The 14,527-nt window shown below is 43.5% G+C and overlaps 1 protein-coding gene across 2 annotated transcripts; it reads right to left on the bottom strand.

The window, feature by feature from the left end:
* Positions 1 to 624: 624 nt before the first annotated feature.
* Positions 625 to 14,147, bottom strand: LOC144329349 (transcription initiation factor TFIID subunit 13). Of its 2 annotated transcripts, XR_013400138.1 has the most exons (5): positions 14,059 to 14,147; positions 13,139 to 13,217; positions 4,565 to 4,662; positions 1,863 to 2,503; positions 1,280 to 1,728 (listed from the first exon to the last, which is right to left on the bottom strand). XR_013400138.1 is itself a non-coding variant. In XM_015146638.3 (4 exons), exons 1-4 carry the CDS (start codon positions 14,083 to 14,085, stop codon positions 2,333 to 2,335), a joined length of 375 nt encoding a protein of 124 aa, XP_015002124.1. In that variant the 5' UTR covers positions 14,086 to 14,147; the 3' UTR covers positions 625 to 2,332. The 2 variants fall into 2 exon arrangements, 1 of the variants encoding a protein (XP_015002124.1); XM_015146638.3 differs by having other exon boundaries at positions 625 to 2,503.
* Between the last annotated feature and the right edge of the window lie 380 nt (positions 14,148 to 14,527).

Here is a 14,527-nt window from a genome sequence, read left to right as displayed (position 1 = left end):
AGTTTACTGCACCCTTGACCGCCCAGACTCAAACGATTCTCCCCCCTCACCCTCCTGAGTAGCTGGGACCACAAACGGACACCACTGTGCCTGGCTCTATTTTTCACAAAGATGGGGTCTTGTCATCTTGCCCAGCCTGGTCTCCAACTCCTGGGCTCAAGCGATCCTCCCGCCTCAGCCTCCCAAGTAGCTGGGACTACAGGCATGCCACCATGCCTGGCTAATTGTTTTGTATTTTTTGTAGAGACAGGGTTTCAACATGTTGGCCAGGCTGGTCTTGAACTCCTGACCTCAAGTGATCCACCCGCCTTGGCCTCCCAAAGTGCTGGGATTACAGGTGTGAGGCATTGTGCCTGGCCTTGATTTTTAGTAGAGATGGGGTCTATGTTGCCCAGACTGGTCTCCAACTCCTGGGCTCAAGAGATCCTCCTGCCTAGGCCTCCCAAAATGCTGGGATTACAGGCATGGGCCATGGTGCCCAGCCCCGCTTTTTTAAATGAAAAGATTCACCCTGATATGCACTGAAATAAAAAAAATTTTCAGCTAGACTAAGCAGCAAGAATTATCAATTACCAGTAATGGGCATAATATTCTGGGAGGAAAAAAAGTCATAAATCAGTCAGATTCAAGGATCAACCTGTTTAACTGTTCATATTTTATTCCTGTATCAGTAGATTAAGAAAGTAAAATTTTCCCAAGCACTGAATTATAGATCATGTTTATAAGTGGCACACAAAAAGTTAAGTTTCATAAACAATAACATTCAGTGATCTACTTAAATCCAATTGTAATCCTTACGTTAAGCTAAGGGCAATAATAATTTAATACAATAGACTAAATACACACAATACCCGTGTATCCAAAACTACAAACATGGTTTCCATAGCCACATATGGTTTTACTCAAGGACACATTTCCACAATGAACAAGTACTTACAAATATGTTAATAAAACACTAACCCAAATGCTTATCCTGCCATGAGCTTTTTAAGCAATGCCATTCCTGCTACTGAAAGCATTTATTTTTAGAAGCTCGAATCTGATCTGGGAAAACGGGTTCTCCTAAAACTTAACAGGATGTTATAAATCTGAAAAGATTTTAAATCAAAAAGCCTTCCAACACAGCATTATTCATGTGAAACTTGATTTCTTAAAATAACTTGTTATCTGAAGAAAATTAAAACAGATTATCTTTTTAGAGATACAAACATTCTCACAAAAAACTATATTTTCTTCTATCATCTCTTTAACAGAAATGCAAACCAGTTCATTATCTGTATTTGTTATTTTGAGACAGAGTCACACTCTCTTGCTCAGGTTGGAGTGCAGTGGCACCATCTCAGCTCACTGCAATGTCTGCCTCCTGGGTTCAAAGCAGTTCTTCTGCCTCAGCCTCCCGAGTAGCTGGGATTACACGCACATGCCTCCATGCCTGGCTAATTTTTAAATTTTTAGTAGAGGCAAGGTTTTGCCATGTTGGCCAGGCTGGTCTCGAACTCCTGGCCTCAAGTGATCTGCCTGCCTCAGTCTCCCAAAGTGCTGGGATTACAGGCGTGAGCCACCACACCTGGCCTAGTTCATGTCTTTAATAATAAACTAGACAATAAACTAGTTGCTGTCTAAAAACTTCTGAATACATGAAGTACAAGTCTGAGCTGTTGAGTCAAAAATGCCATTTAGATTTCACATATTAAATAGCTACAGTAGGCCAGGCATGGTGGCTCACACCTGTAATCCCAGCACTTTGGGAGGCCGAGGCAGGTGGATCACGAGGTCAAGAGATTGAAACCATCCTCGCTAACATGGTGAAACCCCGCCTCTACTAAAAATACAAAAAATTAGCCAGGCGTGGTGGTGGGCACCTGTAGTTCCAGCTACTCAGGAGGCTGAAGAAGAAGAATCACTTGAACCTGGGAGGCGGAGCTTACAGTGAGCTGAGATCGTGCCACTGCCCTCCAGCCTGGTGACAGAGCGAGACTTTTTCAAAAAAAAAAAAAAAAAGCTACAGTATAGCTTACAAGGGCATAAACATACCTAACAGATAAATACTACTTTATCCTTTAGATAGTCAAAAGTCAGAAGGAACGGCATGGCTTGCAAGATACGTTGACTTATGTGTGGTCATTAAACCCCAGTAAGTAATTCAAGTATGGTAATACAAAGGCAGGCAATTAAATACACCATTATCACTCTAAAATCAAAGGCATAAAAATAAAGGCTGAAAACTTTATCTTTCATTTACATGGCTAGATATCAGAACCTTACTTTAGAAAATATACAATTATTATATATGATTTCCCCAGATGGTAATTTTCAGAAACTACAAAAAGTGTCAAGATCCATAGTTTGCTTCATCAAATGCTTTTCTAGCTCGTTTCAATTCTTCATTCATAGTAAGCAAGTCTTTAACCCTGGCAAACTTCCTTGGGTCCTTTCGAATCAAGAAGACAATATCTTCAACTTGTACTCGACCTTGTCTTCCAATCGACATTGCCTTGTGAGTCTATTACAAAGAAACATATTATATTTAATTTTTTATAATCTATTATTTTACTGTTTTAATTTGCATTTATTAATTGCAAGTGAGGTCGAAGATTTTCTCTCATTATTATGGCTATATCATGGCTATTCATTTGTGAATTATCTTTCTACTTATGTCCTCTGTCCATTTTCTAGTGGGTTATTAGCAATGTTCCCCTTTATGTTTCACAGGCACTTTAAAAAAATATCTTTTTTTTTGAGACGGAGTCTCACTCTGTCGCCTAGGCTGGAGTGCAGTGGCATGATCTCTGCTCACTACACGCTCCGCCTCCCAGGTTCACGCCATTCTCCTGCCTCAGCCTCCTGAGTAGCTGGAACTACAGGCGCCCGCCACCACGCCCGGCTACTTTTTTTCATATTTTCAGTAGATACGGGGTTTCACTGTGTTAGCCACGCTTGTCTTGAACTCCTGAACTCAGGCGATCCACCTGCCTCGGCCTCCCAAAGTCCTGGGATTACAGGTGTGAGCCACCATGCCCAGCCAAAAAAATAGCTTAAGGACATTAAAATGTCAACTTTATTGTTCCTTTTCTGTTTTTTGATATATGTAGATTTTGTCTTCATTTGTATAAAATAATTTTATCATTTTGTGTACTCACCCATTTCATTTATGCTTTGTGTCCTCCTCCATCTTAACACCCAATAAATATTGGTGGATTTTCTAAAAATCAAATAAATCTCATCCCCTGTCATTATATACTCACCTGTGCAAAATTGAAGACCTATCATAGCATTATTTCTAATGACTAAAAAATAGAAGCTAAATACTTAATAATATGGCATTGACCCGGACATAGTGGCTCACACTGGTAATCCCAGAACTTTGTGAGGCTGAGGGGTTAGATCGCTTAAACCCAGGAGTTCAAGACCAACCTGGGCAACATAGTGAGACCCCGTCTCTACAAAAAATTTAAAAATTAACAGAGCTTGCCAGGCGCAGTGGCTCACGCCTGTAATCCCAGCACTTTGGGATGCCAAGGCAAGCAGATCAAGAGGTCAGGAGATCAAGACTATCCTGGCTAACATGGTGAAACCCCATCTCTACTAAAAACACAAAAAATTAGCCCGGCGTGGTGGCAGGCGCCTGTAGTCCCAGCTACTTGGGAGGGTGAGGCAGGAGATGGCTTGAACCCAGGAGGCGGGGCTTGCAGTGAGCGGAGATCGTGCCACTGCACTCCAGCCTGGGCGACAGAGTGACACTCTGTCTCAAAAAAAAAAAACTAAAAAAAAATTAAAAAAAAAAAAAAAGCAGAGCATGGTGGCATATGCCTGTAGTCCCAGGTATTTGAGAGGCTGAAGTGGGAAGACCACTTGAGTCCGGAAGGTCTCAGCTGCAGTGCACAATGATCATGCCACTGAACTCCAGCTGGGGCAACAGAGTGAGATCCTGTCACACACACACACACACACAAACGTATATATTTAAATACTGGAAAAGGAGGAGAAAAAAATAAACCTATGTTGGATAATGGCATTATGGGTAATATTTTTATTTTATTCAAGGATTTTATAATTATGTTCTTATAAAAAATGGAAGAGGCTAGGTGCGGTGGCTCACGCTTATAATCCCAGCACTTTGGGAGGCCAGGGCTGGCAGATCACCTGAGGTCGGGAGCTCGAGACCAGTCTCACCAATGAAGAGAAACCCTGTCTCTATTAAAAATACAAAATTATCCAGGCGTGGTGGCACATGCCTGTAATCCCAGCTCCTCAGAGGCTGAGGCAGGAGAATCCCTTGAACCTGGCAGGTGGAGGTTGCGGTGAGCCGAGATCACGCCATTGCACTCCAGCCTGGGCAACAAGAATGAAACTCTGTCTCAAAAAATAAAAGGAAGAAGTGGGGATAGAATATGTATGTATAACCTCCATCCTTAATGATAAACAGTAACCAATAACTTCTGCAAACAAGCACTCAAATGGATAGCTTATTTCAAAGGGATGACATAAGTTCTAGTCTTACCTAAAGTTTAATATTTCAAATCTATTCTTCAATTAAGTAAGACCAGTTAGGAAAGAATCTTACCATTTCAGTGATAAACTCTATGACAAGATCTTCAAGAATATCCACTGACTCAGTGTAAGGATTCTGGTCATCCCCAAAGCCATACATCATACATCGCACTGTAAAAGAACAATCACTTTTCTTTACTTTTACAGATTTAACAATTTAATGCTTTAAAAAAATAAACTAGAAGTGAACCAAGTTATAGATAATATTGGTATAAAAACATATTTACATTGTATTTGTTATCTCCAAGTATGGATTCTGGTGTAAAAGGTTTAAGGACAGTCTGATGACCAGTTGTTCCCATGTAGCCTCCAACCAAACTCTTCCTTCCTCCGAGCTACTGAACCCTAAGGTAAACAGTGTTTTCCTAATCTCTATCATCTACTTACCAGTCCCTGACCCAGCAGAACACCTTTAAGTAGGAAACTCCGGCAGGGGACAGGACAGATAGCAACAGCTTGGCCTTTTTTGGAGGCAGTTTTTGTGTGTGGGCATGGCAGAGGGGCATTGGAAAAAAGGCAGACTCTTTACTGATATTACCATAGGGGAAAAGACATGAGAGAAAGTTCTCCAAATAGGTTTTTTTTTTTTTTTTGAGACAGAGTCTCCCTCTGTCGCCCAGGCTGGAGTGCAGTGGCACCATCTCGGCTCACTGCAAGCTCCGCCTACCAGGTTCACGCCATTCTCCTGCCTCAGCCTCCTGAGTAGCTGGAACTACAGGGGCCCACCACCACGCCCGGCTAATTTTTTGTATTTTTAGTAGAGACGGGGTTTCACCATGTTAGCCAGGATGCTCTTGATCTCCTGACCTCGTCATCCACCTGCCTTGGCCTCCCAAAGTGCTGGGATTACAGGCGTGAGCCACTGCGCCTGGCCCCAAATACTTTCTTACAGGAAGCAACAGGGTAATCAAAATTAGAAAGCAGAGGGCTTACTACAAGGAATTTTGACATTTCCTAGATCAACACAACTGCTGGCAAAGCCCTTTCAGGCTTCATCGGAGGAAACCATAGGAAATGAAAAAGGTAAGTCTAGGTCGGGTGCAGTGGCCCACACCTGTAATCCAGCACTTTGGGAGGCCCAGGCAACTAGACTGCTTGAGCTCAGGAGTTTGAGACAAGCCTGGGCAACATGGCGAAACCCTGGCTCTACAAAAAAAAACCCACAAAAATTAGCTGGGCGATGGCCGGGATGGTGGCTCACGCCTGTAATTCCAGCACTTCGGGAGGCTAAGGCAGATCACTTGAGGCCAGAAGTTTGAGATCAGCCTGGCCAACAAGGTGAAGCCCCGTCTCTACTAAAAACAAAACACAAAAGTCAGCTGGGGGTGTTGGCAAATGCTTATAATCTCAGCTACTCGGGAGGCTGAGGCATGAGAATCGCTTGAATCCAGGAGGCAGAGGTTGCAGTGAGCTGAGATCGCGCCACTGCACTCCAGCCTGGGTGACAGAGACTGTGTCTCAAAAATAATAATAATAATAATAATAATAATAATAATAATAATAGAGAGAGAAGTCTAATATACAGAAAAAAAAACTGCAAAAGATAAACCGTATATAGTCCTTATTATATGCCAGGTACTCTCATAAGTCTTTACATATATAACTCATTTAATCCTCACAATGATCCTTTGAGGTAGATACTATTGATTATCCCCATTCTATAGATGAGAAAATTAAAGCACTGCAGTAACTGATTTACCCAAGGTCACAAAGCTAGTAAGAGATGGAACCTGAGTTTGAACCCAGCTGATCTGGTTCAGGTCTTTCCTCATACCCACAACAGCATCGCACTTGTTGGTACTTGTAGTTTAGGACAGACAGGATCCATATGAATTCTTTTTTTTGCTCCCCTTTTTTTGAGCCAGTCTTGGCTCTGTCGCCCAGGCTGGAGTGGTGTTGCAGTCACAGCTTGCTGCAGCCTCAACCTCCCTGGCTCATGTGAGCAGCTGGGACTACAGGCACATGCCACCATGCCTGTGCTAATTTGTGGGGTTTTTTTGAGATGGAAGTCTCACTGTGTCACCCAGGATAGAGTGCAATGGCATGATCTCAGCTCACTGCAACCTCCACCTCCCAGGTTCAAGAGTTTCTCGAGCTTCAGCCTCCAAGTAGCTGGGATTACAGGCATGCGATACCACACCCACTAATTTTTTTGTATTTTTTAGTAGAGTCAGGGTTTTGCCACATTACCCAGGATAGTCCTGAATTCCTGGCCTCAAGTGATCTGCCTGCCTTGGCCTCCCAAATTATTGGGATTACAGGCATAAGCCACCACACCCAGCCATTTTAAATTTTTTCTAGAGACAGGGGTCTCGCTATGTTGCCCAGGCTGGTTTTGAACTGGTTTCTAAAAATTTATTTATTTTTGTTTTCTCGTAGAGACAGGGTCCCACCTTGTTGCCCAGGCTGGTATCGAACTCCTGGACTCAAGCAATCCTCCTGCCTTGGCCTCCCAAAGTGCTGGGATTACAGGTGTGAGCCACCATAGTCAGCTGAGATCCACATAGGTTCTTATCCTATCACCTATAAACTCCCAGTCCAGAGACAAGCCAGCGCTGTGGTTCACGCCTATAATCCCTGCACTTCTGGAGGCCCAAGTGGGCAGATCACCTGAGGTCGGGTGTTTGAGATCAGCCTAAACAACATGAAGGCCGGGCGCAGTGGCTCAAGCCTGTAATCCCAGCACTTTGGGAGGCCGAGACGGGCGGATCACGAGGTCAGGAGATCGAGACCATCCTGGCTAACACGGTGAAACCCCGTCTCTACTAAAAAATACAAAAAACTAGCCGGGCGAGGTGGCGGGCGCCTGTAGTCCCAGCTACTCGGGAGGCTGAGGCAGGAGAATGGTCTAAACCCGGGAGGCGGAGCTTGCAGTGAGCTGAGATCCGGCCACTGCACCCCAGCCTGGGCGACAGAGCAAGACTCTGTCTCAAAAAAATAAATAAATAAATAAACAACATGGTGAAACCCCATCTCTACTAAATATACAAAAATTAGGGGGGCGTGGTGGCGCTAGCCTGTAATCCCAGCTACTAGGGAGGCTGAGGCAGGAGAATCGCTTGAACCCAGGGGGCAGAGGTTGCAGTGAGCCAAGATCACGCCAATGCATTCCAATGGGCGACAGAGGAAGACTCCGTCTCAAAAAAAAAAAAAAAAAAAAAGTCCTTGAGACCACCCTAAAATCATACAGAAAAATTTTATACATTATCTGTACATGGGCATTTTTCTGGGAATAATTATAACTTTCATCAGATTCTCAAAGGCGTATATGTAAATGGTAAGAAACTCTGTCAAATGCTGCAAGTCTTTTATTATCTTGATCTTAGTAGTGGTTACAAGTATGTGAGTGTGTGTGTGTGTGCACGTGTATACAGTTGCCCCTTAGTATCCTTGGGAGCTTGATTCCAGGACCTCCCGTGGACACCAAAATCTTCAGATGCTCAAATCCCAGATATAAAATGGCATAGTGTTTGCATATAACCTAAACACATCCTATCTATATTTTAAGTCATCTCTAGGTTACTTACAATACCTAATACAATGTAAATGCTATGTAAATAGTTGCTATATTATATTGTTTAGGGAATAATGACCAGGAAAAAAAGTCTGTACATGTTCAATAGAGACACAGGTTTTTTTTCCTGAATATTTTCCATCTGAGGTTGGTTGAATCCATGGATGCAGAACCCATGGATATAGAGGGCTGACTGTATAGTATACATAAAATTCAGCAAGCTGTTCACTTAAGACTTACACAATTTATTGTATCTAAGTTTTATTTTTTTAAAAAAAGGTACGGCTCGGCTCAGTAGCTCACGCCTATAATCCCAGCACTTTGGGAAGCGGAGGTGGGCGGATCATGAGGTCAGGAGATGGAGACCATCCTGGCTAACACGGTGAAACCCCGTCTCTACTAAAAATACAAAAAATTAGCCTGGCGTGGTGGCGGGTGCCTGTAGTCCCAGCTACTCGGGAGGCTGAGGCAGGAGAATGGCGTGAACCCAGGAGGCAGAGCTTGCAGTAAGCCGAGATCACGCCACTGCACTCCAGCCTGGGCAACAGAGGGAGACTCTGTCTCAAGAAAAAAAAATAAAAATTACAAAAAGATACTTGTAGAATACTTCTAAAGGAAGAAATGAGTAAATTAAGAATAATTCCTCTATTTAGAAGAAGTAAAAACTAGTAGAAGTACAAAGAGAAGAAAGTAGGCCAGGCCTACAGAAGAAAAGGGTGACTTGGAAACCAGCCTGAGATAGACATGTCCCTAGGGTTTACACTGGCAAGAGTCTTTAGGTCCAGAAACAGGAGGAAAAAAACAAACACAGGAGCCAATAGTTTTTTGGATTCTGTGCTTTTTTTTTTGCCTTTTTTTTAAAAAAGATAATTTTAGATTTACAGCTGAGTTGCAAAAATATTACACAGTTCCCATATGCCCTATATTCAGCTTCCCCTTATGTTAACATGTTATACAACCATAGGGAGTCATCAAAGCTAAGAAATTAACATCGGTACAAGTACAGACTTTATTCAGATTTTACGAGTTTTTCCACCAATGTCCTTTTTGTTTCAGGTTCCCATACCATTTAGTTGTCATTTCTCCTTAGTTCCCTCTATTCTCTGACAGTTCCTCGACTTTTTCATCTTTCAAAACCTTGACACCTTTTTTTTTTTTTAATGAAACCACTGTTTACAAAAAACCTTGACACTTTTGAAGAATATTGGTCAGTTATCTTGTAGACTACCCCTGAATTTGGGTTTCTTTGATGTTTCCTCATTAGATTGAAGTTAGACATTACCAGGAAGAATACCAAGGTGATGTGTCCTCTTAATGCATCATATCAGGGGTACATGTCAATATACTGTATATTATTAGTGATGTTTTGATCACTTGGTTAACATGGTGTCTTCCAGAATTCTCCATTGTAAGTTTACTGTTTTTGTTTAAATATTTTGAGGAAGATATTTTGTCACTAACATTTTGATGGGCAGAATTCACCAGACAGAAAATATATTTCACTGGAAAAGGGAAACTTATTATATGGGAAGTATGTAAACTGTATTTGGTTAAAGGGACTATAAAGGCATAAACAAATGCCAGACAATGCTTTGAAATTCTATAGGCCTATTGCAACCTCTGCCTCCCAGGTTCCAGTGACTCTCCGGCCTCAGCCTCCCAAGCAGCTGGAATTTTTTTTTTTGGAGAGGCAGTCTTGCTCTGTCACCCAGGCTGGAGCACAGTGGTGTCATCTTGGCTCACTGCAACCTCCGCCTCCCAGATTCAAGCGATTCTCCTGCCTCAGCCTCCCAAGTAGGTGGGGCTACAGGCATGTGTCACCACGTCCAGCTAATTTTTTTTTTTTTTTTGAGACGGAGTCTTGCTGTGTCACCCAGGCTGGAGTGCAATGGCCAGATCTCGGCTCACTGCAAGCTCCGCCTCCCGGGTTCACGCCATTCTCCTGCCTCAGCCTCCCGAGTAGCTGGGACTACAGGCACCCGCCACCTCGCCCGGCTAGTTTTTTTTTTGTATTTTTTATTAGAGACGGGGTTTCACCGTGTTAGCCAGGATGGTCTCGATCTCCTGACCTCGTGATCCGCCCGTCTCGGCCTCCCAAAGTGCTGGGATTACAGGCTTGAGCCACCGCGCCCGGCCTTTTTTTTTTTGTTTTGTTTTGTTTTGTTTTGTAATTTTTTGTATTTTTAGTAGAGACGGGGTTTCACCGTGTTAGCTAGGATGGTCTCGATATCCTGACCTCATGATCCGCCCACCTCAGCCTCCCAAAGTGCTCGGATTACAAGCATGAGCTACTGTGTCCAGCCCTCGAGTAGCGGAATTATAGGCACACATCACCACGCCCAGCTAATTTTTGTATTTTTATCAGAGACGGGGTTTTGCCATGTTGGCCAGGCTGGTCTAGAACTCCTGACCTCAAGTGATCCTCCCACCTTGGCCTCCCAAAGTGCTGGGATTACAGGCATGAGTCACTGTATCCAGTCCCCCGCAAACTTTTTTTTTTTAAGGTTCAGGAGAACAGATCTTTCATCAGTAACCTCTGTGAATATTCAGGTAAGATAAGGAGAAGCCTGAAGATTCCAAATTCCTGTCATCACAGACTAATCCCACTGGAACAAAGGTCTTTGCTAACAACCAACTGAACATCACTCTGGGAGGTTCTGGTACAAGGATCCCATTCTTATGCTGATATAATAAGTAAAACCACGTAGTGGTATAAGGAACATCAGAGAAATGAAATAAGAAATGGTCAGTTTTAGTGAGGAAACAAAATATGGAAAAAGATTTGGATGGTTAAAAAATAAGAGTATCTGGCTGGGAGTAGTGGCTCATGCCTGTAATCCCAGCAGTTTGGGAGGCTGAGGCAGGAAGATCACTTGAGGGTAGGAGTTTGAGACCAGCATGGCCAACATGGTGAAACTAGTCTCTACTGAAAATACAAAAATTAGCTGGGTATGGCTGGGCAAGGTGGCTCACACCTGTAATCCCAGCACTTTGGGAGGCCGAGTTGGGTGGATCACCTGAGGTCAGGAGTTTGAGACCAGCCTGGCTAACATGGTGAAACCCGTTTTGTATTTTGTAAAAATACAAAAAAATAGCCGGGGCACGGTGGCACATGCCTGCAATCCCAGCTACTCAGGAGGCTGAGGCAGGAGAATTGCTTAAACACAGGAGGTGGAGGTTGCCGTAAGACGAGATCACGCCACTGCACTCAAGCCTGGGCGACAGAGCAAGGCTCTATCTCAGGGAGAAAAAAAAAAAAAAAAAAAAAAAAAATTAACTGAGCATGGTGGCATGCACCTATAGTCCCAGCTATTCAGGAGGCTGAGGTGGGAGGATCACTTAAGCCCAGGAGTTCAAGGTTGCAGTGAGCTGTGATCATGCCACTGTACTTTCGACCCAGTGATAGAAGAGTGAGACCCTGTCTCTAAGAAAATAAATAAAAATTAAGAAAACAATTTTTCTTAAAAAAAGATATACTGACCCTGAAGCTGGGTATGGTGGCTTATGCTTATAATCCCAGCACTTTGGGAGGCTGAGATGGCAGATCATGAGGTCAAGAGATCGAGACCTTCCTGGCCAACACGGTGAAATCCCGTCTCTACTAACAATACCAAAATAAGCTGGGCGTGGTGGCACGTGCCTGTAGTCCCAGCTACTCGGGAGGCTGAGTCAGGAGAATCACTTGAGCCCAGGAGGCAGAGGTTGCAGTGAGCCAAGATCATGCCATTGCACTCCAGCCTGGTGACAGTGAGACTGTCTCTCAAGGAAAAAAAAAAAAAAAAGATATACTGATCCTGCAGTTTGAAGGACATTTGGGAACTGCTCAGATATAACCCAGCCTAAATAAACCATATGATAAATCTGTGTTGCCTCATCTCTCAATACTTAGATATAACTTTACATAAAGGACCCAGGACTGGAGATGGAGAGCACATTCTCATGCTGTGTTCCAGGGATTGGCCTGTACCATCAGTAGTAGCAGCAGCTCTCCCTTCCTCGTGTTGCCAAAAAGGGTCAAAACCATCTACTGAGGGGGTAGGATGGAGAATCAATACATTATAATCCCCATGTCATTGCTTATTTTGTTTATTTATCTAATTTGGACACAGGGTCTGTTCCGTCACCAAGGCTGGAGTGCAGTGGCGCAATCTGGGTTCACTGCAACCTCCACCTCCTGGGCTCTAGCCATCCTCTCACCTCAGCCTCCAGAGCAGGTGGAACTACAGGAGCGTGCCACCATGCCCTGATAATTTTTGTTTTTTGTAGAGAGAGGGTTTCACTATGTCGCCCAGGCTGGTCGACCTCCTGGGCTCAAGCGATCTGCTTATCTTGACCTCCCAAAGTGCTGGGATTACAGGCGTGAGCCACTCCATCTAGCCTCCAGTATAATGCCTTACACTATTCACGACCTTCTTTTTGAGACAGAGTATTGCTGTGTCACGCAGGCTAGAGTGCAGTGGCATAATCTTGGCTCACTGCAACTTCTCCCTCCTGGGTTCAAGCGAGCACGTCTGGCTAATTTTTGTATTTTTAGTAGAGACGCGCTTTCATCATGTTGGCCAGGCTGGTCTCGAACTCCTGACCTCCAGTGATTCACCTGCCTCAGCCTCCCAAAGTGCTAGGATTACAGGCATGAGCCACTGCACCCAGCTGTTCACCACCTTCTTACTTTGTTCATGGCCTTAGTCCAAAGCCCAAGCCCCAACTCACTTGCTACTCTCCCTCAACACCTGGTGCAGGATCCATTAGTATCTGTGGCTTACAGTCAAAGAAGCCTCTCTTTCTACTGCTGCAAAGGCAAGAGGAAAACTAATGGAGGTATGTTCTTCTGCCCTAAATTAAAACACGAACCACATTTGCTCACCTAAAAAGCAATTTATACACACACATACACACACATATAATTGGGGTTAGGATTGGTACTATCTGATTCAAAAGCTAAACAGAATTTGATAGGCTAGTCTGAGAATATTGTCACTACAGGGAAACATTCAAAGCAATAAATGTACTTTGAAAGGACATGTCCAAAAGTTTTCATCATCTATAACAAAATCATTGTCAAATACTACTTACATTCTTTAGAAAAAAGCCTCTTTCTTTTACCCTGTCCACCTTCTGCACCTCCTCCAATTTCTTCATTTTCTTCCTCAAACTAAAAAATGTATATATAGAAATGTCAAATAATTGCCTTGCATTTGATATTTTAATAATAACAATTTTTTTTTCATTTTTAACAGGCAACAAAGCCTAAAGGAAACAGAAAAAAAAAAAGCAAACAGGAAAACTTAGCACTGAAGGAGCCTATGTATCTAGTCCAACTTCCAACTCATCCAAAAATGGCTTCTACAATGTTCCTAACAAATACTCCTACTGCTTCTACGTGTAAGAGTTCTAATGACCATAGGTTTTATTTTTAAACAACTAAGGTGGCCTATTGCTACTGTTACTGTTAAACAGTTGATACTGAATCAAAGTCTACCTTTGTAGACTTTGTAGTAAGCAAAACTAATATTTACTAAGCATTTGCATATACGGTGCTAAAAACGTTCCTTAGGTAAGCCCGTAACCCTATTTTGTAACAAGAAAACTGATGTTCAAAGTTAAATAACTTGCTTAGAGAGAATGGAGATTTTGAAATCCAGGCTGTCTGACTTTCAATGCATTCTTTTCCCAGTAAGTACAGTTTTGTTAACAATTTAACTGTTGGTTCATAGTGAGCGCTAATAGATGTTAGTTTTGACCTCTGATGATTCTGTACGTGTTTCAGTGTCTGGCAAATACAGACCAAAATCAAGGGGAAAGGGGTCACAAAACCTACTCTTCCTTCATGTCCTTCCCCACTTTCTAAAATGATCAATCCTTAGGGAGTGAAGTCCCCGAATTCTGTCGGCTGAATTGACTAAGGCAAGCAGATCCGATCCTGAACTCTGCCTCCGCTACTGAGCCCGAAGGAGTGAAGAAAAGAGAGGTTCTGGACACAGACGGTCACTCACGGTGGGGTCTTCTTCCTCATCTGCCATCCCACTGGCCCGCCAACCCACAGCGCCCCGCCGGCTGGTTCCCAGCGGGTTACGCTACTTCCGCCGCCTCACTTCCGGTGGCGGGCGGGGCTGGAGCTGGGCCTAGCTGATTGAGGCCTGCTGGAGGACGGTGGTGCTTTCCGGCCTAGCGGCGGAAATGCGACAGTCTTTAGCGGAGGAGGCCGGAGCTCCTCCCTGTAATACTGAAGGAATTGAAAACTAACAAAGAAAAGGAAATCACGGGCTAGGTGGCGTGTCACCCCTAAATTTGCTACTGTGTATTGAATCACGGCTTCCTGTTTGGGGACTGCGAAGCTATGGATCGTAGGAGGGCTAGCCAGCGGTGCTTTATCTGACACAAATGCTTTTAAATCATTTTAAAGATTTGTGGTTCCACCGTTTCTAAGCACTGTGTTAATTATTGGGGATACTGTGCTTCACC

This window comes from Macaca mulatta, chromosome 1, assembly GCF_049350105.2.
Source record: "Macaca mulatta isolate MMU2019108-1 chromosome 1, T2T-MMU8v2.0, whole genome shotgun sequence".
NCBI classification, from domain to species: Eukaryota; Metazoa; Chordata; class Mammalia; order Primates; family Cercopithecidae; genus Macaca; species Macaca mulatta.
This window is presented reverse-complemented; position numbering and strand designations above follow the sequence as displayed.

What these genes read in the sequence shown, in the direction of transcription:
- LOC144329349 (XM_015146638.3), bottom strand. Translation starts at nt 14,085, where the DNA reads ATGGCAGATGAGGAAGAAGACCCCACC. An exon ending in ATGAGGAAGAAGACCCCACC is followed by an intron (nt 13,218 to 14,058) that starts GTGAGTGACCGT and finishes TACATTTTTTAG; the next exon opens with TTTGAGGAAGAAAATGAAGA. An exon ending in GAGGCTTTTTTCTAAAGAAT is followed by an intron (nt 4,663 to 13,138) that starts GTAAGTAGTATT and finishes GTTCTTTTACAG; the next exon opens with TGCGATGTATGATGTATGGC.